Source organism: Ziziphus jujuba, chromosome 10 (assembly GCF_031755915.1).
Source record: "Ziziphus jujuba cultivar Dongzao chromosome 10, ASM3175591v1".
In the NCBI taxonomy this organism is placed as follows: domain Eukaryota; kingdom Viridiplantae; phylum Streptophyta; class Magnoliopsida; order Rosales; family Rhamnaceae; genus Ziziphus; species Ziziphus jujuba.
The window spans coordinates 24,730,253-24,754,504 of record NC_083388.1 but is presented as its reverse complement, the minus strand read 5'-3'; the positions used below and the strand labels follow the sequence as shown (position 1 = coordinate 24,754,504).

At 34.7% G+C, this 24,252-nt stretch overlaps 1 protein-coding gene across 1 annotated transcript; it reads left to right on the top strand.

The window, feature by feature from the left end:
* Nucleotides 1-738: 738 nt before the first annotated feature.
* On the top strand, nt 739-23,754 carry LOC107407216 (protein ILITYHIA). Its single transcript, XM_048467757.2, has 60 exons — nt 739-1,109; nt 1,653-2,029; nt 2,137-2,268; nt 2,392-2,773; nt 2,942-3,088; nt 3,297-3,481; nt 3,584-3,710; nt 3,890-3,963; nt 4,076-4,152; nt 4,246-4,282; nt 4,367-4,533; nt 5,174-5,357; nt 5,913-5,990; nt 6,538-6,657; nt 6,754-6,813; nt 6,932-7,057; nt 7,235-7,313; nt 7,453-7,622; nt 8,243-8,545; nt 8,629-8,745; nt 8,859-8,960; nt 9,049-9,198; nt 10,165-10,329; nt 10,404-10,580; nt 10,725-10,847; nt 11,028-11,108; nt 11,219-11,335; nt 11,736-11,908; nt 12,592-12,669; nt 12,765-12,912; nt 13,278-13,400; nt 13,503-13,559; nt 13,659-13,769; nt 13,865-14,056; nt 14,132-14,305; nt 14,974-15,084; nt 15,185-15,254; nt 15,377-15,455; nt 15,856-15,958; nt 16,042-16,212; nt 16,692-16,814; nt 16,896-17,009; nt 17,430-17,536; nt 17,623-17,674; nt 17,764-17,867; nt 17,971-18,030; nt 18,115-18,229; nt 18,353-18,463; nt 19,156-19,293; nt 19,364-19,486; nt 19,615-19,686; nt 20,079-20,191; nt 20,887-21,045; nt 21,240-21,336; nt 21,417-21,599; nt 21,899-22,093; nt 22,168-22,347; nt 22,449-22,581; nt 22,810-22,888; nt 23,262-23,754. The coding sequence occupies exons 1-60, from the start codon at nt 995-997 to the stop codon at nt 23,302-23,304; spliced, it is 7,863 nt and encodes a 2,620-aa protein (XP_048323714.2). The 5' UTR covers nt 739-994; the 3' UTR covers nt 23,305-23,754.
* Nucleotides 23,755-24,252: the final 498 nt, after the last annotated feature.

Sequence of the window (24,252 nt, the reverse complement as noted above, 5' to 3'; positions counted from 1 at the left end):
AACTATAATTATTATTTTTAATCAGACGTCCAATAAAAAAAAAAAAAGCAATTTGATGTACAAATATTTTATTTATTGAGGTGTTCTCATTATTTTTATTCATAAGTTTTAAACTGTTTATTTTGTATACTTTATCCAAAAATATGAATTACAAAGAAAATAAAATTTAAAATATTTACATAAAATACAATAATTAAAATTTAATAGAAAAATACAATAATTAAAATTTAATTAAGACCAACTGAATTGCATAATTTTATAAAAAAAAGGCCGAATTATATAATTCGGGCCCAACCTTATGGCAACCAGCTGTCACCACCAGACGGCTAAAGCCCGAAGCGGATCGATGTAATTAGGGCCGTGTAAGCCCTAAGCGATTTAATGGGTTGGTAGGGAAAGCCCTACTTAATGGGTTGGATTGGCTCGCTTTGTGGATTGGAGTTTGCCATGGTGGATTGGATTGGTTCATTGATGGGTTGGTTTAGTTGATAAACCGAAAGCAATTTGCCCAATCCCTAATCGACTTCATGGGTTGGATTGGCCTGCCATATGGATTGTAGTTTTTTGCGATAGTGGATTGGATAGGTTCAGTGATGCGTTGGTTTAGTGGATTGGATCGACGTATACAACTCGCATAAGCCCTAAGCAATTTGATGGGTTGGGAATGGAAGCCGTAATTGACTTGATGGGTTCGATTGGCCTCCCCTATGGATTGTAGTTTGCGATGGTGGATTGGACTGGTTCGATGGATTTCGAAGTGTTTTGAGTTCTAAGCCCACAAACCATGGGAATGCCCTCAGCAGCCGGAGAAGGTATCATCATCTTCTTCACAAAGTCATTTACTTTCTAACTTTTTCTTCTCCTTCTTCTTCTTTGCAGCTCCTAAAACCCTAGTAACTAAAACCAGTAGCAGCTACTTCTTTACGCGTCGGAGGATCCTCTGAACCCTAACTTTCATTTTCGGATCCTCTGTAAGTTATCTATCGGTTTTCAAATGGCGAACTCATCGGAGCCTCTTGTCTCCATTGCCGAGTCCGTTTCCACTTCTTCTACGAAGAAACGGGTTCGGATCTTCCGTCATGAACTCCCTTCAGTTCTCAACAACTCAGGTTAATCGACCTTCTTACTTACTGATGGCAATTCGATTGAAATGCCATTTGCATTTTGTGTAAATTGTTATTGGTCTCCATTTCGTTTCAAAATTTCCAATTTCTATATCCTCTTTTATATATTTTTTTACATATTTGCATGGGTCTCATTAACAATAAAAGAATTTGTTATTCATCTAAATTTTCAAATTTTTGTTTTAGTTTTTGATGTTTTAAAATAAAGTTGTTGAATTTAATTTTACTGTGTAAGGTGCCGAAGGCAATGCGGAACTGAACTTTGGATCATTTTCCGTTTTCTAAAAGTTAATTGTTTCCTAAAATTATGACTTTGACTTTTACTAATACTATTATTACTTGATATTAGCATTATTTATGGCAATTTTGTTTCTTATGGTATTTATATCATCCATATGACGTTAATTTTTCTGAGTTTTTCTACATTAATCTCATTTGTGGAGGACTTAAAGTCTGTTAAGGAGTGAGCATGCATTTATCACACATACATTTTGGTGGTCTGAAAAATTTGTGTCTTGGACTTTACAGAAATGTGTACAGAGATTGCATCCCTTTTGGTAGATATAATATTTAAAACGCTGTATATTTATGATGATCGAGGATCAAGGATAGCTGTTGATGACGCGATTACGAAAGCTCTAGGTGAGGTTATTTTCATGAAAAGCTTTGCAGCAGCTCTTCTTCAGGCAATGGAAAAGCAGGCAAAGTTCCAATCACATGTAGGCTGCTACAGGCTTCTCCATTGGTCATGCATTCTCTTTAGCAAGAGTGCATTTGCCACAGTTTCGAAGAATGCTTTTTGTAGAGTAGCCACAGCCCAGGCATCATTGCTTCATATTGTCATGCAAAGGTCTTTCCATGAGCAAAGGGCTTGCAAACGGACATTTTTTCATTTATTTTCTCAGGTTTAGCCTATCTGTCTGTTCTGCTGGTGCCTGCACTTTTTATTCATTTATTTATGTTTTTTATTCTAATATATATATATATATATATATATTTTTAATATTTTCAGTCACCGGATATCTACAAAATCTATATAGAGGAATTCAAGGATGCAAGAATCCCTTACAAAGATTCTTCTGAACTGTTAGGGTTGTTAATGGAATTCTCAAGTAAATCACCTTCTTTCTTTGAACAAGGCAAGGTAAGATAAATTTATTTCCTTGGACAGCAGATACGGGCAATTTTTGTACTTACTTGTTTAAATTGAAATTATCATTTTTATACCAAAGTTTTGACTTATAACGGTATACTTTGTTGTTCTCAGCCGACATTTCTTGATATATATGTTAAAGCAGTTCTAAGTGCAAGAGAGAAGCCTGCAAAGGGTCTTAGTGAAGCATTTCATCCCCTTTTTACAAATATGTTGCATGAAGATTTTCAAAGTATTGTGGTTCCGGCTTCTGTCAAAATGTTGAAGCGCAACCCTGAGATTGTGTTAGAGTCAGTTGGAATTCTTTTGAAATCGGTCAACCTTGACACGAGCAAGTATGCCCTTGAAATTCTTTCTGTGGTTTTGCCACAGGCTCGGCATGCAGATGACGTCAGAAGAATTGAGGCGTTGGCTATAGTTAGGTGTTTGAGCATAAAGTCTAGCAATCCAGATTCTTTAGAAGCAATGTTTCATGCTGTCAAAGCTGTAATTGGAGGTCTGGGTTTAATGTGTTTTTTATATTTCGTTATGGTTGGACCTAGTAATTAGGAATACTCTTCTTCTTTTCATTTTTTGGTGCATGATGATGCCTTTAAAGATTATTTTAACTTGAACATTGAATTCTTTGGCTGATCTATTTAACATAAAGTACCAATCTGAACAGGCGCAGAAGGCAGACTTGCATTTCCTTACCAGAGAATTGGAATGATCAAAGCCTTGCAAGAATTGGCTGGTGCTCCCGATGGGAAACACATCAATCACCTGTCGCAAACCATATGCAGTTATCTTCTATCTTGTTATAAGGATGATGGTCAGATGTTACTTCTTAGTCTTCTTTCTTTTTCTTTTCATTTTCATTCTATCTTTACTAATTCGAAATTTTTTGGATGGGCAAAAGATTCACTTGGTTTTTTATTTCTAGTTTTTCATTTTTGTGTTATTTCCTTCTTTTGAGTACTTTATGTTGTTTAATGTTTTTTCTCATGGATGTTGATTCATGGCCAATGTTCTAATTGTAGGAAATGAGGAGGTTAAGCTTTCAGCTTTATCAGCTTTAGGGTCTTGGGCATCCCGATCTTGTGATGCTGTTCAACCTAATCTTGTTTCGTTTATCACTTCTGGTCTTAAGGAGAAGGAAGCATTAAGGAGGGGGCATCTTCGTTGTTTGCGATCCATATTCAAAAATGCTGATGCTATCTTATTGGTAAGGAGTCTGTAGAGGTTGAATTTGACTTGCTTCTCTTTGATTCTTATCTAGGCTTTTCCTTTCATCAATTCTGTTAAGATAAGTTCTCTGTACTTTCAGATGTCATCCCTATTGGCACCTCTTGTCCAACTTGTAAAAACTGGTTTTACAAAGGCAGTTCAACGTTTGGATGGTATATATGCTTTGTTATTAGTGGGAAAAATTGCGGCAGTTGACCTCAAAGCAGGTGTTGAAAGTGTTTTCCTTTCCCTTTTTTTTTTTTTTTTTGGGTAAAAAATTTATTTCTTGACTTGAAACATCTTGCAGCATTCTGTTCTTGCTGCTTCTTTATCTCTTGCTGTCCCTTTTTGATATGTTTATTTTAATGATTTCTTTTTTACTCCCTTTTTATTTTTTTGGCTGTAGAGGAGGTTCTGGTGAAGGAGAAGCTATGGTCTTTGGTATCTCAAAATGAACCTTCACTTGTTCCAATACATATGGTAACTATTCACAGACCCCCCTCTCTCTCTCTCTCTCTCCCCCCCCTCCCCCCGTCTCTCCCTTATTTTTTCCCCTATCTTCATGTGATAAGGACGATGAGTTTCTTTGCAGGCTTCAAAATTATCTACGGAGGATTGCATGGCATGTATTGATCTCCTCGAGGTGCTGCTGTTAGAACATCAGTGCAGGTTTACTATTCTAATGTTATGCTATTTTTCATAGTTTTATTTTATAAATCTTTTTAGTGGCGTTCAAGAGTTTCGTTCTTCTTTAATATGCAGGGTTTTAGATACTTTTTCAGCTAGATTATTGCTACAGGTAAATAAGTGCACTGGTACTTGGGTGTTTTAACGGAGTTAAGATATTTGTTCTTGGCAATAAGTGATTGTTGGTATTGTGCAGTTGATTGTCTTTTTGATGTGCCATCCATGTTGGGAAATTCGTAGAATGGCTTATGATGTTACCAGAAAGATAATTACTGCTGCTCCACAGTTAACCGAGATTCTTTTAGTTGAATTTATGAATTTTATGTCTGTACTTGCAGAGAAACTCTGTATTTCAAAATCAAGGTACACTCTAGTTTTGAAATATGCTGCTTTTCTTTCATATTTCTGTGATTGGTAGGCAATGTTTAAGTTTCTTTAATATTGAATTTTTGCTAGTAGCATCAAATGATTTTCTTTTTAGGGATACATATACACAGGTTGTTATTTGAATTGGAGTTTAGAGTTTATATATGTTCATCCTCGTTGACTTTGGTGGCCTTGTTGTTTGTAACTTCTGTGTGTCCGTTTCTTCAATTTGCATCTACTTATCAGTTTAATTTTGAGAAAAAAATATGCATTGTGATCGACCTCTATGGTTTGCATGGTGTTGTTCATCAATTACTCTAGGTTTTAAATTCACTGCACCTGTTTCTTCCATTTTAAGTATTCATTCAGTCATTTCTAAGGTAAAACTTAAAGAAGACCTGTACCTCTATGAATTTGATATTCTATCCACATAATAATTTCTGACGGTGGTTACTTTTGACACTAATTTTTGAAATAATAACCTGGTTTTCTTTTCTGCTGACAGGCCAAATATGTTCTCTTAGTTTCCAATAGATTTATAGAATTTTTAGAGTTTTACAAAAAATTGATAGATTTTTTTTTGATCTTCCTTCATGGTGTTCTTTTGTTTTGGAGATCTAAGTTTGTAGTTCTGTAGTGACACAGATAATTCTTTGGATACTCAAGTACCCTTCATACCATCTACTGAGGTTTCAATAAAGGCTCTAGTTGTGATATCATCGGCAGCACTTGCTGCTACTCCAAGTGCATTTGTGCAAGTTTTACTCTGTGCACATCATCCATATGTGGTTGGCACTGCAAAAAGAGATACAGTTTGGAGGGTAAATCCTTATTGATTATTTGCTCTTCTTTACCAGTACTTTTTTGTTTTTGTTTCCTGTTATCTTTCTAGAATTTTTATGCTTGTTGTTGGGAGTGATTTGTGATTATCATGGAGCGGAGCCTTGACTAGGACAGATCAATAATAGTTGGAATATAATTCAGGAAGGTATTTATTTCAAGTAACAAGCCATAAGTATAATAATTCAGATAAGCCTACGATTGTTGTAGGCAAGTGAGTGGAGAGGAAACAGTTCAGTGAGCAAGCAAGCTTAGGTTGGAGGGATGGAGAGTCAGGGCACTCCATATTCATTTATTTTGTCTTGTTGGTTGGTGAAACAGTCCTGGCCTTCAGATAGTTTTCGTATGAGATTAAGCAACTATGTATTATCAATATTTCATTTTGCTTTTCTACCCAAAAAAAAAAAAAAAAAAAAATCATCATTACTAGCAAATCATTTTTGGTTTTTGTCCTAATCGCCTGATAAATTATCCATGTGCATGTTCAGTTGTGTTTTTGCTATTTTAAGTAACCTTTATTTTTTTTTGGTTTTCAGAGGCTTTGTAAATGCTTGCGTACTTGTGGTTCTGACGTCTCTGGTATTATATCTGCCAATGTGGAGAATTTGTGCAAGGTAAACTAACTGGTTTCTAAGAGGGATTTTTTATTATTTATTATTTATTATTTTTATTAATTACCAAAAAATAAAACTGGGATTTTTTTCTTATGGATTTTGTTTCTTTATAGACTGGATTAAAATCACACTACTTTTCTGGAAATTATACGGTAGAGTTGCATTTCTTCTCTGGTTTATGGTCCTCGGCTTATGAACTACAGATTGGAGAAAATAACTAGAACTAGAGTGTAGGATATCATACTGAAAAATGACTTCCAAGGTTTTTTATTGTATCTGATAGATAATTTAAGCATCCTGGAGGGATCTACTTGTATTAATATGATCTGTCTGCTATAGTGAGTGAATTCATATTTTATGCAATAGATTTTTGCCCGTATTTTACTATGTGTTATATCAATTTTATTAATTTATTTTTTAAGTCCCTTTTCATTGATTATAAAGCATTATGAATGTACTTGGTTTACTTAGTTAGCTGTATGTCTGGTTAAGACATCTGGTTTTTACTATTGTCCAGGACTAACCCCATGGTGACTGAAATTTACAGGGTCTTTTTGGATTAATGGGATTGAAGAGTGCCAATCCACTTGAACAACAAGCTGCAATTTCTTCTTTGTCCTCTTTGATGTCTATATCACCTGGAGAAACCTACTCTGAGTTTGACAAGGTTGGATGCTTTATATACCTCTTATCGTTAGACAGGTTTTTGCTTTATGGGGGCAATAGTCTTGTTGTGCTGAAAGAAACTTTTTCCCTGTGCCAGTACTTGAAAGATTTCCCAGACCGCTATTCACATGATGCACTTTCAGAAAGTGACATTCGGGTAAGTTTTTTGCCTTATTGATTTGTTTATTCTGGAATATGTTCGTATGGAACATCATGTAACTAAATTAGTACAAATATTTATCGGATTTGCATTCACTAATTTCATTTTGTTTCAGATATTCCATACTCCTGAGGGCATGCTTTCCAGTGAGCAAGGTGTTTATGTTGCAGAGTCTGTTGCTGCTAAGAACATGAAGCAAGCAAAAGGTCGTTATCGGGTGTATGAGGATGACAATGATGAGGTAGTTCTAGATATTAATTCTTCCTTGGTGTTTTCTGTTTTAATTTTTATATCAGCCATTCATGATAGAATTAGAGTGTTACTGTTATTTGTAGTACTGTCTTGCTATTATTATCCATTTGTCCTTATTACCATTTATATTATCTTTCAATAATGCATTTGTATCTGCTGTTACCAGGACCATTCCATTTCTAATAATTCTGTAAAACGAGAGCCAACCAGTAGAAAGGATACTGCTAAGTCAACAAAGAAGCCTGGCATGTTATTTTTTATTTTTTCATTTTATTTATTTATTTTTTTCTGGAATTTGTCTCAATGCTCAGTATTTGAAGTACAATGAATTATTATATATGTATATATATATATATATTTTTTTTATTTTATTTTATTTTCTAGATAAAGGGAAGACTGCAAAAGAGGAGGCGAGGGAATCACTACTTCGGGAGGAGGCATCTGTACGTGAGAAAGTGCGTGAAATAAAAAACAATTTATCTCTGATTCTTAGAGCTCTTGGGGAGATGGCCATTGCTAATCCTATTTTTGCACACAGTCAACTACCCTCCCTGGTTTGTGTCCTGCAACCTTCTTCTCTTTACATGATATATTAATCAAGTTGGTTTATTTTTATGTGTATATAAAAATCTGTAGTTATATGCATGAGCAGAAGTCACTATAAGCCTTTTGTTTCTTCTTTAGTCCTGCATCCTTGAAGAATTTGATAAATCTCACCTTGCGGCAAGGTGTTGGTTTATATTAGCCTTGTCAAAAGGTGTAAGCTTTACAGACTGATCCTCCAAGGGTATTGAAGCGTTAGTCTTACTTTCCTTGAATATTGTGTTTTGATCTGTTGGTAGGATTGTAGGTAGACATAGTTTTATACGCGAACTTATAAAAATCAAGAAAAGCAATTTTAATATAAACTTTTAGTATTATCTATATTTATTCTCCTTTTTACTACTGAAGTGGTGATTTTAATGTTTGCTATGCATTTCATAAAATCATCAGGACATGATATGCGCATTGCTGATTGTGCTATATATTCATTTATATGTGTACAAAATCTTTTATTTGTTGTTTATAGATTTAGTTTAGTGGTCACACTGTAGTCTTTGTTTATAGCTTTCACCTACTAAGAAACTCTCTTATCAAATGTTGTAGAAACATCTTATCTTTTATTTCTTGTCAGGTCAAGTTTGTTAATCCATTATTAAGGTCACCATTAGTAGGTGATGTGGCCTATGAAACGATGGTGAAGCTCTCAAGATGCACTGTCCCACCTCTCTGTAATTGGGCCCTTGACATTGCCACAGCTTTACGTTTAATTGTTACTGAGGAAGATCGAGTAGTGTTGGATCTCATTCCATCTGTTGTCGAAGGGGAAGAAAACAAAAAACCTTCTCTGGGTCTTTTTGAACGAATAATTGATGGCCTATCTGTATCTTGTAAATCTGGACCTCTTCCTGTTGATTCATTTACTTTTGTTTTCCCTGTAAGTTTTCCCTTCTATTATGATTAAGTTAGTGTAATGTTGCTTATCTTTTACTGAGTTTTCTTTTATCTATGTGCTGTCAGATATTGGAAAGGGTTCTGTTATACTCTAAGAAGACAGGATTACATGATGATGTGCTTCGGATTCTTTATATGCACTTGGATCCCCTGCTACCCCTTCCTAGGCTTCGAATGTTATCAGTTACATACCTGAATTCCTTTCTTACACAAACAGAGATAATCTATTATTCTCCATTTCCTTTCTTTCTCCTATTATTTGTTGTTTGCTGTATTACTCATTTCTTAATCTCCAGGTTCTTTATCACGTTCTTGGTATTGTTCCGGCTTATCAAGCTTCAATTGGACCCGCTTTGAATGAGTTGTGTCTAGGTCTTCTACCTGATGAAGTGGCTCCTGTATGTGATTTTCCACTTCTTGTAGAATTTCATGTTTGATGATCTTGTAATCCTACTGTTGGTCGCCTCCTAATTTGTTTTTGGACAGGCTCTATATGGAGTTTATGCAAAAGATGTCCATGTAAGAATGGCTTGTCTAAATGCCGTTAGATGCATTCCTGCTGTTGCTAACCGATCTCTTCCTGAAAATGTTGAAGTTGCTACAAGCATTTGGATTGCATTACATGATCCGCAGAAGGTTTGGCTGCTAACTTATTACTGTAAATTTGAATTATATTATTAAAATCTTGTTTCAAAATTTAGTGTATTGACTATGACTTTGGTAGTTAGCAGAGGATCACACTAAGTAAGCTGTTATTCTAATTATTTGCCTGTTCTTTTGTTTGTGCTCTCAATTTCAAATTTCAACGCATTTTCAAGCTCATTAGTAATTGGCATTGCACACCTGGAAATACCCTGTCTTGTATAAAACTTTTGTTACCTTTGGGATAAAATTAGATTTTTGCCATCATTGTAGGCTTCCTCATCCTAGGAGTTCAAATAAATTGTTTTTTTCCCTGCTTCATCCTGTGTAAACTGGCTATCCATGAAATTAAAGTTTCTTATTAATACATAATATAGCAGTTAAATCTCCCCTTCCCTTCCCTCCCCTCCCCTCCCCATTCCTGCAGCTGCCATTTCAGTACCACTAGATCGGAGTGATGTTTGCTTATTGGTCAAGGAGTTTTCAGATTGAATGTGTCCTCAGAAGTAAACAAAATTTCTAAATTAATTGCAAGCCAAGTTTAAAATGTAGAAAATTTATATAGATTTCCATTTTGGTTTTAGTCTCTTGAAGATCCATGTCCTGGTCTTAGTCTACTCTAGGAATATCTTAAATCTTGCATTTATTTTGCATTGTACGGGTAACTTTAAGTTCATTTTCTCTTTTTTTTTTTTTTTTGCAATAGTTTTCCATTTAGAGAATGCTACATAAAGAGATACTACTTAAGCTATTCCTTTTGTTGTACATGTGTTCACTGGAATTTTGTGATTCCGCATCTCTGCAGTTTTCTCTATGTTTGTATTTTTCATTCTTAATGCTAAATTAAAATGATGTTTTTTAATATGTATTGCCTTCTTGTTATGCTTGATGGTATGGCACTTTTTATTTTTTATTTTTTAATATGTTTTCCTTTGTTTTATTATCTTGATCTTCCTTCAGTCAGTTGCAGAAACAGCAGAGGATATTTGGGATCGCTACGGGTATGAGTTTGGGACTGACTATTCTGGACTTTTTAAAGCGCTGTCCCATATCAACTATAATGTACGTGTGGCTGCTGCGGAGGCATTAGCTGCGGCTTTGGATGAATGCCCAGATACCATTCAGGTAAATTTGATCTTGTAAACTGTCAGTTGCTTTAGCTTTGTAGTTTTATCATAGTGGTCTATTCATTTTTTTAGGAATCTTTGTCTACGTTATTTTCTTTGTACATCCGTGATGCTGGTTCCATTGAGGACAACTTTGATGGTGGCTGGTTGGGTAGACAAGGAGTAGCATTAGCATTGCTCTCTGCTGCTGATGTACTGAGAACAAAAGACCTTCCTGTTGTCATGACATTCCTGATTTCACGAGCACTGGTGGGTTTTCTATTATTAGACTTAATTTAAGATTTTTTTGGGGAAAATACTTCTTTTTTGTTTTGCAGTTGGTTATTTATTTCATTGCTAGTATTTCTTAATGTATTTTTTGTTACCATTTTTGGTATGCTTCTGAATGTGCAGGCAGATCCTAATGCAGATGTTCGAGGAAGAATGCTTAATGCTGGCATTATGATTATTGATAAGCATGGCAGAGATAATGTTTCCTTGTTATTTCCAATTTTTGAGAACTATCTAAACAAAAAGGTTTACTTTTCTTTCTGATATATGATATTGCCCATGTTCACATTGCTATCTCCTTTTCTTTCCATGCAAACAAATTTTAATTTTGTGTAGAATAGATGGAGAAGATTCTTTTTTGTTTAACGTATCACAGTATTTCTCATTTTGTCTTACACCCTTTCTCCCTCCTCTTCTTCTACTTAGGCATCGGATGAAGAGAAATATGATTTGGTTCGTGAGGGTGTTGTTATTTTTACTGGAGCTCTGGCAAAGCATTTGGCAAAGGTATTGGTTTCATTATTTATTTCGCTTGATCACTTTCCCTTTCTTATTGGGGAAATTACCATATATCTGGATTCTTTTTATTTTGATTAAGTATCTGTACTTCAAAACAGGGTGATCCTAAAGTTCATACTGTCATAGAGAAGTTGTTGGATGTGTTAAACACTCCTTCAGAAGCTGTTCAACGGGCAGTCTCAGCATGCCTGTCTCCATTAATGCAGTCAAAGCAAGTATGTCAAATTTCTGAAAATGCTTTGGAACAAGTGTACATTGATATTTTTGCAGTTAAGCTTCAGCCTGTAATGAAAGCACGGGTTATTATGAATAACTGAATAAAATATTGAGGAGCTAGTTTATTGTTGTAGAGTAATTAATGAATGGCTGGTGATTGGTATTGCTGTTTTGCATCATTGGAAGTTCTCTTTTGTAATTGGATTACCTTACAAGGATAGTGATCTGGCTTTTGGTTTCCGACATGAATAGCTGAGTGACAGGAAATTTTACAAATAGATATAGTTTAACCATTTATGCATAATCATATTATTTGAGATTTACACATTTGATATTGATTTTGTTAATCATGTAGAGTATCATATAGAGGAGAGCTAATTTTAACTTTTCTTGGTTAAGGATGATGCACCAGCTCTTGTTTCTAGGCTTTTGGATCAACTCATGAAGAGTGACAAGTATGGGGAGCGTCGTGGAGCAGCTTTTGGGCTTGCTGGAGTGGTCAAGGGATTTGGAATCTCTTGCTTGAAGAAGTATGGCATTGTGGTTGCACTACGAGAAGGTCTTGTAGACAGGTTTGTTTGAGCTGGTATTTAAATTGAGTTAGAATCCATGTTTTATGAATTGCCAGTACTATTTTATCTGCAAAAATATCTAAAACTTTGGTCAGATATATCGATTAAGTATTTAATAAACCCTTTAAACCAAGCAACTTGCCTATGGGCTTGGTCTTGTGCTTGCTTCATGCTGTTTCCTTATTGGTTAAGAGAGCCTAATAGAGTCTTTATGTACTTTTCATTGACCTGCCCATTTCTATGCAGACTTGCACCTACATGGTTATGATAGGTCTAAAGAACCTTGCTCACAAGCCCTTTGGTCTCATTTTCTCTGTTGCTTCTCCATGCTACATTGTTTCACAACCTTGGGATTGAAAAATTGAAGAATTGAAACTTATAATCAGATTCTTTGATATGAATATAAGTTTATATTACATAATAAAATGAATAAAAAATTAATAAAACATTGCTGCATGTAAGCCTGCTCATGCATCCATTTTATGTTGCATAGCTTTTCTTAGCAACTGAGTAGTGTGGTTTCGTTTAAAAATTTCTTTATATACATATATATATATATATATAACTATTTTCATGGAAGTAGAACCAACTTTGTGTTTGCTTTTTGAGATCTGTGCTTTTGAATTTTTTTTTGGCTTGGAGTTTTCATCTATAACTTATAGGCAATAACTTTTCGATTTCAGGAATTCTGCAAAACGTCGTGAAGGAGCTTTGCTGGGATTTGAGTGCCTTTGTGAGACACTTGGAAGATTGTTTGAACCGTATGTAGAAAGTATTGTGTCCAGGAATTGACTTATGCACAGTGTAAGTTTTTGATAAATATCTGATGTCTGTCTTTTTCAATTGTTTTACGCAGGTATGTAATTCAGATGTTACCACTGCTATTGGTTTCGTTCTCTGATCAAGTTGTTGCAGTTCGTGAAGCTGCTGAGTGTGCTGCTCGTGCAATGATGTCTCAACTTACTGCCCAGGGGGTCAAGCTGGTCCTTCCATCTCTTTTAAAGGTTTGCTTTGTCCCTTTATCCATTGATCTATGCTTGGTTGCCTTGTTTTCTTTAAGAAAATATTACACGTCCTATTGTGGAATGTGTATATTCTAATTGTAACTCATGCCAGTTATTAAAAATTCCATTCGAAAATGTGTTCAAAAATTTAGCTGCAAATTTTGAGATGTCTAGTCCATCTGACTGCAATGCTATTTTTGTTTCTAAACCATTTTAAAACTTCATATTACTGATATTGTTCTCTTATTACTTTGCCTCTATATCTTCTCTTATTCAAGTGGATTGATATATTTGTGTCAGAGTCTATTCAATCTGTTTTAATCCTTTAATGATAAACAAACTTTGTGAACGCATTATTTGGACAGGGTCTTGAAGATAAAGCTTGGCGAACAAAGCAAAGTAGCGTCCAACTACTTGGTGCTATGGCCTACTGTGCTCCTGAGCAGTTGTCTCAGTGTCTCCCAAAGATTGTACCGAAACTGACTGAGGTCTTTATATATGGACATGAAACTATTACTTCATTGTATTATTTTTGTCCAATTTCCTTCTAGTCTTCCATTTTCCTTACAAATAAATTATGTAATTTGCAGGTTTTGACAGATACCCACCCTAAAGTCCAGTCAGCTGGGCAAACAGCACTTCAACAGGTTTTTTATTTTATTTTATTTATTTTTTACATTCAATTTATTTGATTTATTTGTTGGCTAGTCCTATAGCTGTTGTAATATTTTCTTCTGTTTTCTTAGGTTGGGAGTGTAATACAGAATCCAGAAATATCTTCCCTTGTCCCTACTCTTCTGATGGGTCTTACAGATCCCAATGACCATACTAAATATTCCCTTGATATTCTGCTGCAAGTAATGTTTATGGACTCAAACCTCTCTTTAATTATGTTTTTAGGAGTTTCATTTGCCTTGTTCTCTAACTGAAATGCATTTTGGGTTGTTTACAGACAACATTTGTTAATTCAATTGATGCTCCTTCGCTTGCACTTTTGGTGCCGATAGTACATAGAGGGCTGAGGGAAAGGAGCGCTGACACCAAAAAGAAAGCAGCACAAATAGCTGGAAATATGTGTTCATTAGTTACAGAACCTAAGGATATGATTCCTTATATAGGATTGCTTCTTCCTGAAGTGAAAAAGGTACCATTTTATTAGAATTATGCCTTTTGCTTTTCTATGGTAGCCTCTTCTCACTTTATCTATTCGCAAGAGCAGGTTCTTGTGGATCCAATTCCAGAAGTTCGTTCAGTTGCAGCAAGGGCCATTGGATCTCTTATTCGTGGTATGGGAGAAGAAAACTTCCCAGATCTTGTTCCGTGGTTGTTAGATACACTGAAATCTGATAATAGCAATGTTGAGCGCTCTGGAGCTGCTCAAGGGTTGAGTGAGGTCAGGATTTACTATTTACATTTTGCTTATATAGTTGCATTATCTTAGTCATTTAAGTAATCCTTCCCATCAAGATTTGAGAAGCATTCAATTTTTAACTTCAGCATTGACTTTTGTTTGAAGTAACTGTCATTTATGTTGGAGGTTGAAAAAGTTCTTTATAATTAAACAGCTGGGAGGTACAATGTTTATATGCTTCTGTGTGGTTTACTAAATAATTTGTTTCCTATGTATTCTAAGTATAGTGTTTTCTTTTTCAATTGAAGTTTGTTACTTTGTGATTTTCTTTTTTCTTTTTTATTTTTTTATTTATATATATATATATATAAAGAAGAAAATATATATTTCTTATAAAAAATTAAATTTAATTTGTTATTGATGATTATGTGGTCGTTATGCAGTGATTTTATGATGCTGAAGCTTTTTAAACTTTGAGTAATTTGATATTTAAAAACTTAATTGGATAATGCATCTAGTTTCCTACCTAAGCAGTATTTTTAGAAAGATTCTTCTGTAAACATTTACTTGTATTAAATTACTCTTTTTGCCTGTACAGTTTCGTTTGTTTTTGCCCTTTTCCCTAGACTACTTCTGTTGAAGTCTTGAAATTTGATATTTATACTTTGTGTTGGCTTAGAGGTATGAAGTATATGTCAATTTGTTTTTAGGTTTTAGCTGCTCTTGGAACTGAATACTTTGAGCATTTACTTCCCGATATCATTCGAAGCTGTTCTCATCCAAGGGCGTCTGTACGTGATGGATATTTAACATTGTTCAAGGTGAGTTTTTATATTGTATGAATTTTACTTTTTGGTGCATGTGTTTGTTTGTATTCTTAGATCTATTCAAGTCATGTTTTTGTTTTAAATTTGTTTGCAGTATTTCCCAAGGTCATTGGGTATCCAGTTCCAGAACTATTTACAGCAGGTGTTGCCTGCCATATTAGATGGTAAGTGCATTGTATTGTGTCGATTTTGCTATTTAAAAAATAAATAAATAAATAAAAATTTGCATGTTTCTAATAGGATTCTGGTTTATTTACAAGTTCAATGTTTGCTTTTACTTTTACAGGACTTGCCGATGAAAATGAATCTGTCCGTGAAGCAGCATTGGGTGCAGGGCATGTCCTGGTTGAACATTATGCAACAACGTAAGGACTCTTCTGTCTTGATGCCCATCTTTTGTTTGATTTCTTTTGCGACTGATTATTGAGTTTGACATGTGAAATTTAGTGTAAACTCAAAGAAAATCCATAGTGAACAATTTGTATGTTTTACATACTCGGCATCAAAACATTTTCTAAAATATTGGATAATCGATGATTGAAATGTCTAGAACTTATTTGAATAAGAAGCCAACCATTTATTGGGAGTCCTGATAGCCTTGGAATTTAGTCATAGTTTTTGAATAAGAAGCCAACCATTTATTGGAGTCCTGACAGTCTTGGAATTTTGTCATAGTTTTTTAATTATTTCATATAACGAGTTACCTCTTGCTTCTACTTTGCTTTTTATATTTTTAAACACTCTCTTCCTGCTTCTTTTCTCCAGGTCTCTGCCTTTGCTTCTTCCTGCTGTGGAGGATGGCATATTTAACGATAGTTGGCGTATTCGACAAAGCTCCGTAGAATTGTTAGGTGATCTGTTATTTAAGGTATATGCATTTAATGTCTTGCAGTTCGCTTTTGAGGTAGTATGGTGGCATTTGCTTTCTGAGTGAGTTTGTATTTTTTCCAGGTTGCAGGAACTTCTGGCAAAGCTTTGCTTGAGGGTGGTAGTGATGATGAGGGTTCAAGTACTGAAGCTCATGGGCGGGCTATCATTGAGGTTCTTGGAAGGGATAAACGTAACGAGGTCCTTGCTGCATTGTATATGGTTAGAGCTGATGTCAGCCTATCCGTACGTCAGGTAGGGGGTCATTTTATCTTCTCTCTCTACCTCTTTTAAAAGAAAAAGAAACACAATAATTATTAATTTATTGAAGCATAATCAAAGTACTAAATATTTAAGCGGATGAAAAATCCTCAAATAACAGAGAATTTAAATTTGCATCCTGGCTGTACTTATCTAAAAGTGTCATTCCAAATCACTTTAACAAGTAGAATGCTAAATCTTTAGCCAAAAAAAAAGAAAGAATGATAAATCACAGAACTCTTTTGCCAATGACATAGTGAAGCCAAAATCAAAAGATGATTGTTTAGGAAATAGAAATCCTCAATTTTTCCTTCAGAAGTATATTCTTCATTTTGTCTTGCATGTTGTGAAAGTTGTTTTAGTGTTAAGTATGTAGGTTTCACCTTTTATCAGGTTCCCTTGCATGATCATTTTGCCTGGCATGTTTTCAGAGTTGTTTTAGTGTTAAGCATATATGTTTCTCCTTTTATCAGGCTGCCCTGCATGTGTGGAAAACAATTGTGGCTAATACCCCAAAGACACTGAAGGAAATAATGCCAGTTTTGATGAATACACTAATCACTTCTCTTGCATCATCTTCATCGGAGAGGCGACAGGTTTGCACTGACTTTAGATGGTTAGCCATTAATTGTAAGGTTGGAAGATATCGGACATTATTAATTCCTGTGCTTATATAGGTTGCTGGGCGATCCCTGGGTGAGCTTGTTAGGAAGCTTGGTGAAAGAGTTCTTCCTTTGATTATCCCAATTTTATCCAGAGGATTGAAGGACCCAGACACAAGCAGAAGACAAGTGAGATTTTCATTTGTTCTAGTGTCAATAAATGTTCAACTTTTTCATTTCAACTTTTCAAGGGTTTGTCTTTTAGTTTTATTGCTAATAACTAATAGGTATTAAGTTCCTGCCACTACCTCTTTTCCTTGTTACCTTGAGGAAATTGAGCTAAAATTCATTGTTACTTGTTGTCTTGGCATGCATCCAGCTCATGGCCTATTAACAAGTTGGGAGTGTCTTCATAGTAGGAACCATATGAAGAGTGACTCATGTTTCACAAATTTGTGGTTAATTAATATTGTTTTTACAGCCATCAATCATATGAAATACTGGGACCCTTTTATCTCTGATCGATTTAATTGTTCCTTATTTTTCTCAGATCAGAAGGTAGGAATATTTATATTTCTTTTGTTTTTAAAATGTGTGTATGACTGACAGGGTGTATGCATTGGTTTGAGCGAGGTGATGGCAAGTGCTGGCAAAAGTCAGTTATTGAGTTTCATGGATGAGCTCATCCCTACTATTCGGACAGCTCTTTGTGATAGGTTTGTTTGTAATATGTTGTGATTTTCCAATTGAATGTTTTAATTTTCAGTATGCATGGTCATTTTGTTTTCGATTCTGCCAACAGCATGCCTGAGGTTCGTGAGTCTGCAGGCTTAGCATTTAGCACTCTTTACAAGGTGCTTTCTTCGTTTACTTGATTCACTTTAATTTTTTATTTATTTATTACTTCCAAATGAGAGTAAGACCAAAATATCTTGTGATACAGAGTGCTGGGATGCAAGCAATTGACGAAATTGTTCCAACTCTTTTACATGCTTTGGAGGGTGATACTTCTGATACTGCCCTTGATGGCCTCAAACAAATTTTAAGGTAAAATTTCCGTTTACCTTTCTCTCTATCTCTCTTTCATGTTCCTTTTTCCTTGTGTTTATGTATACTTCCAGTTCTGAGAAACTGTATTTATTAATTACAGTGTGCGGACTTCAGCTGTTTTGCCCCATATATTGCCGAAGCTGGTTCATCTTCCTCTTTCGTATGTTGATCTTTCATAAATTTGGTGTATTATAAATTTCATTTTTAGTGGTTGCTCATTTATTTGTTTTTTGGATGGATCCAGTGCCTTCAATGCACATGCTTTAGGAGCTTTAGCTGAGGTTGCTGGGCCTGGTCTTAATTTTCATCTTGGTACTGTTCTTCCTGCATTACTCGCTGCAATGGGTGGTGAGGATAAGGTATATAACTACTAAATAGGATATCCATTTCACGTCTTCAATATGAGTTCACATTTTTTCTCACTAACTTTTTGTTAGATGTTACCTCATCATATACATAACTGCTCCTTTCAAAAATTTTAGGATGTTCAAACTTTGGCAAGAGAGGCTGCAGAAACTGTGGTTTTGGTAATTGATGAGGAAGGTGTAGAATCTCTCATATCAGAGCTTCTTAAAGCTGCCAGTGACAGCCAGGTCTTATTCAATAAATTGTTTATTGCCTTTTGTCATTTACTAATTTCAATATCTTATGTACAATTGTTGAGGAGTCTTGAGGTCAAACTGGAAAAACAGATGGACTGTAGTTTTAGGGAGAGATATAAAATACAATAATAATCTCAATTAGCATTTAATATAGTTTTCCAATATGAAAAAAATGGGAAGGTAGTGTTAAAATAATTGCATAATAGAAAAAGAGGCTTCTGTTTGAGTAAGAAATATCAGTGAAAATATCTTTGAATAAATCTGATGAGAGGGAAACAACTAAGAGGAAAGAATTGATAAAGAAAGGGAGAGGGTGAAGAATTTGATAACAAGGAAAAACCTATCAATTTGGAGAGAATTCTAGGAGATAAGGGAGGTTTTCTCCTAGTTGCATAACTTTTGTTGGGGATGTTTCGTCAACTGATTGGTTCAATTAGCATATTAGTATGGGCTTTACTTTTTGGGAAAAACGTGTGATTATGCATGGCAAACACAATCTGCATGTGTATTTAATTGAAAATATATTTTGAAGGAAGCCTTTAATTTTAGATTCTGGATCCAGAAACAGAGTTTTTGTTAATAAGTGGATTATCGAGGGCTTTTGGTTTAATCAAGATCCTGATTTTAGTAAATAATGGTTATGCCATACATGCTATTATTTATTTATTTATTTTTGGTTTCAGGCTTCAATAAGACGAAGTTCTTCATATTTGATAGGATATTTTTTCAAACACAGCAAATTATATTTGGTTGATGAAGCTCCAAACATGATATCTACCCTGATTGTCTTACTTAGTGATTCGGATTCAGCGACCGTTATGGTATGTTCTCTGAGTTGTTTATTGGTTGTTGTAAATGCTATGTATGTTACATTATATCTCTGTACAACAGGTTTCTTGGGAGGCTTTGTCAAGAGTTGTAAATTCTGTTCCCAAAGAGGTACTCCCAACATATATTAAAGTAGTACGTGATGCTGTATCTACTTCCAGAGATAAAGAGCGGAGGAAAAAGAAGGTGGGAAAATGTTTTAAGCTAATGCAGTAAAGATGCTTGTTTAATTTAATTTTCTGATGCTACACTCTTTATATTTTTGTTTGCACAAACAAATTTAAAATTACTTTTATCTTGTTGTGAGCTTGCAGGGAGGACCGATTCTCATACCTGGATTTTGTTTACCGAAAGCACTTCAACCGTTACTTCCGATATTTCTCCAAGTACCGCATTTCTTTCTCTTCGTATCAAATGATGTGCAATAACATATGACCTTGTGTCCTACTCTTCCCGATATAGTTTTTGCATTTATGGTTGAATACTTTTAAGAACATAGCAGATGGAGATGTTATGACGTTTCATCATGTCTAAATTTTCTAGTCTTGTTTTGTATGTTTAATCTATTGATATTTCATGCAAAACACTGTTTACTCTTTGCCGTTTTACTTTAAATGAACTAAATTGTGTTTTTAATGCCCCAAAGATTTGAATATTTTCGGCAAAATGGTCTACTCTCTTTACTTTTGAGATGGTTGTGATTGATTTAAATTCTATCTTGTGATTTCTTTTGTTAATATTTTACAACTTGGCTCTGAACTTGGTATGATTATTTTAGGGTCTCATAAGTGGGTCTGCTGAATTAAGAGAGCAAGCGGCTCTTGGTCTTGGGGAACTGATTGAGGTGACTAGTGAAAAATCGTTGAAAGAGTTTGTCATTCAAATAACAGGGTAAGCGCCACTGAATTTGTAGGATTTAAATCGTAAATTGAGATTTTTCATATAAATTTTTCTTTGTAAGGAAGTAGTCTATGACCCCCCCCCCCCCCCCCCCCCCCCCTCCCCCCTCTCTCTCTCTCTCTCTGTTCTTCTTCTTTCAACAAACGTTGTGTGGTTAGTATAATTATTTTTTCATGTTGTTTAAGTTAAGGTATTAATAGCCATGATAGTTACTCGAGTAATCCCTTTTACATAACAAAGTTTTTATTTGTACTTAGTATGCACTTGGCAATTGTATTCTATCAAAGTTCTGGAGTTTTGAAAATAACATATGCTTTGCATCTTTATGTTTCTATCATTTTCTCTTGCACACTTGGGTGAGGAACTTTGGTCAATAGGAGGAATTACTTTTGGATGTACAATACTAAAATTTCAAAAAGTTTCTTTATTTTGCTCTAAACCAGTATAAACCATGATTGATGAGCATATTCAATTTTGTTCGACACATTATTTCATTATATTTTATCAAAAATTAATTATGCCTTGAAATTTTGTCAATTGATGTACTATAATATGAATTTCATGACTTCAGGGAATTCCACTGGTAAAATACTGAACAAAAGCTATTCTGTAATTTACATTGCTTGTGGTGATTATGTATTTTAGGGATTCTGACTTTGGCTATTGTTTATTTTTTATGACAACAGGCCCCTTATTCGGATAATAGGTGATAGGTTTCCTTGGCAGGTGAAGAGTGCCATTTTAGCTACCTTAACCATCATGATAAGAAAGGGCGGAATTGCCTTAAAACCTTTTCTTCCTCAGCTACAAACAACATTTGTTAAGTGTCTACAGGACAGCACAAGGTTAGTAGATGTACTCATGGGCTGCTGCCTCTGAACTATAGTTTTTACATTCATTCATTATGGCTACATCTTGGCTTCTAAAGTAGTTATGATGATGTGACAATTTAGAAATAATCGGTCTAGTTATATAATGCATAGATGTAATCAGCTTTCTTGTGCTGTTTTCCAGCTTAGTGGATAGTTTTTGAATGCAGGACTGTTCGTTCAAGTGCTGCTCTTGCACTGGGGAAGCTTAGTGCTCTCAGTACCAGGGTTGACCCGTTAGTTTGTGATCTCCTTGCAATTTTGCAGGTTATTATTGTTTTAAATAGTGAGGTACATTGGTTTTAACCTGAGTAAGTATTTACAAGTGCTGGATTTTGACTGTTCAGGCATCAGATGGTGGGATACGGGAGGCAATTTTGTCTGCGTTAAAAGGTGTCCTAAAGCATGCTGGAAAGAGCATTAGCAGTGCTGTTAGAGCTCGCATCTATAATCTCCTAAAGGATTTGATTCATCATGATGATGATCAGGTTCGAATAACTGCAGCAAGCATATTGGGTATATTGTCGCAGGTAGGATGTTTTGATAACTTAAGGATCTTTGCTCAGTATTTATGTTTTTTCTTTCTTTTCTTTTCTTTTTTGTTTCTGACTTCTCAATTTTTTGTGTGTTAATTTTGAGAATGAGAAATCTTTGATTTGAAATTTATTGGGCTTTGGCTTCAATGAAGTCCAGCATTCTGTATTGGTTACATTGTGTAAAATGCTAGTTTTACTCGTAGGTGCTTAATCAAAAGTTGGAAGGAGAGATGCAGTGTGTGGTTTTCATTTTGATTTCAATTTTTGTTGACTTAGATTTCCTTTATTAACAGTACATGGAAGATGCTCAGCTGACTGAGCTTCGTAAGGAACTTTCAAATTTGGCCTCCTCTCCAGGCTGGTCTGCTAGGCATGGTTCTGTACTCACGATCTCATCCATGCTCAGGCACAACCCATCCAGCATTTTTGTCTCTTCAGAGTTTGCTTCTATTTTGAACCACCTTACAGCCAGCTTGAAAGATGAAAAGGTATTTTAACCCTGATATGGCCAAATTTGGTGATTTTGATTTTGCCAAGTGCTAACAATTTATACTGTCAACAGTTCCCTCTTCGTGAAGCTTCAACTAAGGCTTTTGGGAGACTTCTATTACATCAAGTTCAAAGTGATTCATCCAATACTTCAGTCCTTTTGGATATTGTTTCATCTCTTGTGTCAGCATTGCATGATGAGTCTAGTGAAGTCAGGAGAAGGGCATTATCTGCTCTGAAAGCAGTTGCAAAAGTATGATCTTCAGCTTTTCTTCTTTCAAATTGAATTTATGGCTTGTGCACTGCATAACATTGTGAATTTCTTGATATGTCAATGTGGAAAATTTAATGTAGGCCAATCCTTCTGCCATGGCGGCCCATGTTAATCTTATTGGCCCTGCGCTAGCTGAGTGTTTAAAGGATGGAAGTACTCCAGTGAGACTTGCTGCTGAAAGATGTTCTCTGCACATCTTCCAACTGACAAAGGGTAATTTCTTCTGCATTTATAAAAATGTCACAAAATTTTGAAGCTGTTTATTTGAAACCGAAGTTACATTGTTATGGGCCATGTTAATATAAAAGTTCTCCACCATTGATTTGAACTTGACCATTCAAAAGGGTCATTTGGTTTTGATATGTAATAAGAACTTTCCCAGTGGTCTAATCTTGAGGCCAAGGAGATCAGCTATTACAATGTTTTGGTTAACTTTTTCAGGTACAGAAAATGTCCAAGCTGCTCAAAAATTCATAACAGGTTTGGATGCAAGGCGGATATCAAAGTTCTCTGAATATAGGTTTGTATCTTTCAACAATTATTATTATTATTATTATTATTATTTTGGGTTAATCATGTATCTTTTAATTTAGCTGATATTCTTATGTTACAATTGTCATGGATATTTATAATGTTACAATTGACATGGATATTTATAAGTTGCAACCTATGAAGAAAGTATTACAATAATATTTTGTGCTTAAATATCAGTTGCTGTTTATTCCTAGTATTGCGTGTATTGCGTATTGTTCAAAGATGGAAGTAGGTTGAGTCTCAGTTATTAGTGTGTTCGATCTATGCTATGTTTGCCATCTTTTGTTTCAAAATAATAAAATGTATATTATCTTTGCATTGGCTGGTTACTCAAGCTTTTATGGCATATGAAAATGCAGTGATGACAGTGACGACAGTGAAGATGATACGGCTAGTGGCTAAAAAATGGTTTTCTGCGGAGCAAAAATTCAAATTTTATTTTATACAGCCTTCAGATGGTGGTTTTGGCAGTTTCAGTCACCAAGAGATAGAAATATACACAGAAAAAAGATAAGAGGCTTTTGAAACCCAATTTTCTTACCTGGGTGTTACTGAATTTTTATGTATCATCAATTATTATTACAAGGATGGTGTATAGAAATGAACTCTGTTTTGTTTTTGTAATATTTTCTTGTATTGCTTGCGACCTTTTGTCCTTGTTTATTTTTATTTTTATTTTTTCGGTGTCAAATCCTCCTGCAAAGAGCTTTTCTCTTAATTGTAATAGTTATTGTTATTCCTTTTGTCAGTTAAATCATTACTTCAATAATGTCCAGATATATTGTGAATGTTCCAACATTTTGGCTATGTATTTATGCTTATACATAAAATGGAATAGTAGTGGAACTCAAATCTCTTTTGCGTCTCTTTATAATTGTTAAGCAAATAGGCGGCTTTAAATTTATGATATAAGGGTTATCACTGGGGATACATTTGCTTTGATTTGCATGGTTGTGAATGCATTACTTGCGTTAAAATCAGGTAAAATGGCGATCCTCTGACTGACTTTTTATATTTCAGAAAAGTAATAATATATATTGGTTTGCAATTTTCATAAATTTTTGCAGACGAAAATATTTACATGGCAGCTCTTTCATTGGTCCTTTTAGCTTAAGCACTGTGATTGGGCCATATATATATATATATATATATATTCAAAATTCTCTTCATAGTAGGTTCAAATGGAACTTATAGATGACCGATGCAAAGTTGGAGTCTTGATAGCACTAGGGTTCCAGTGTGAACAAAAAATTATTTCTAACGTTTTTGATTATTAATTTTATTTTATTTTATTTTTCCTTTGGATCCAGTAATATTATTATTACACTTTGCTTGGACTTTCCTGACATT

Bases quoted from the DNA above. Each gene is read 5' to 3' on its own strand.
- LOC107407216 (XM_048467757.2), top strand. From the start codon at position 995: ATGGCGAACTCATCGGAGCCTCTTGTCTCCATTGCCGAGTCCGTTTCC. The intron at 2,030-2,136 runs GTTTAGCCTATC...TAATATTTTCAG, and splicing joins TTTTTCATTTATTTTCTCAG to TCACCGGATATCTACAAAAT. The intron at 3,964-4,075 runs GTAACTATTCAC...GTTTCTTTGCAG, and splicing joins CACTTGTTCCAATACATATG to GCTTCAAAATTATCTACGGA.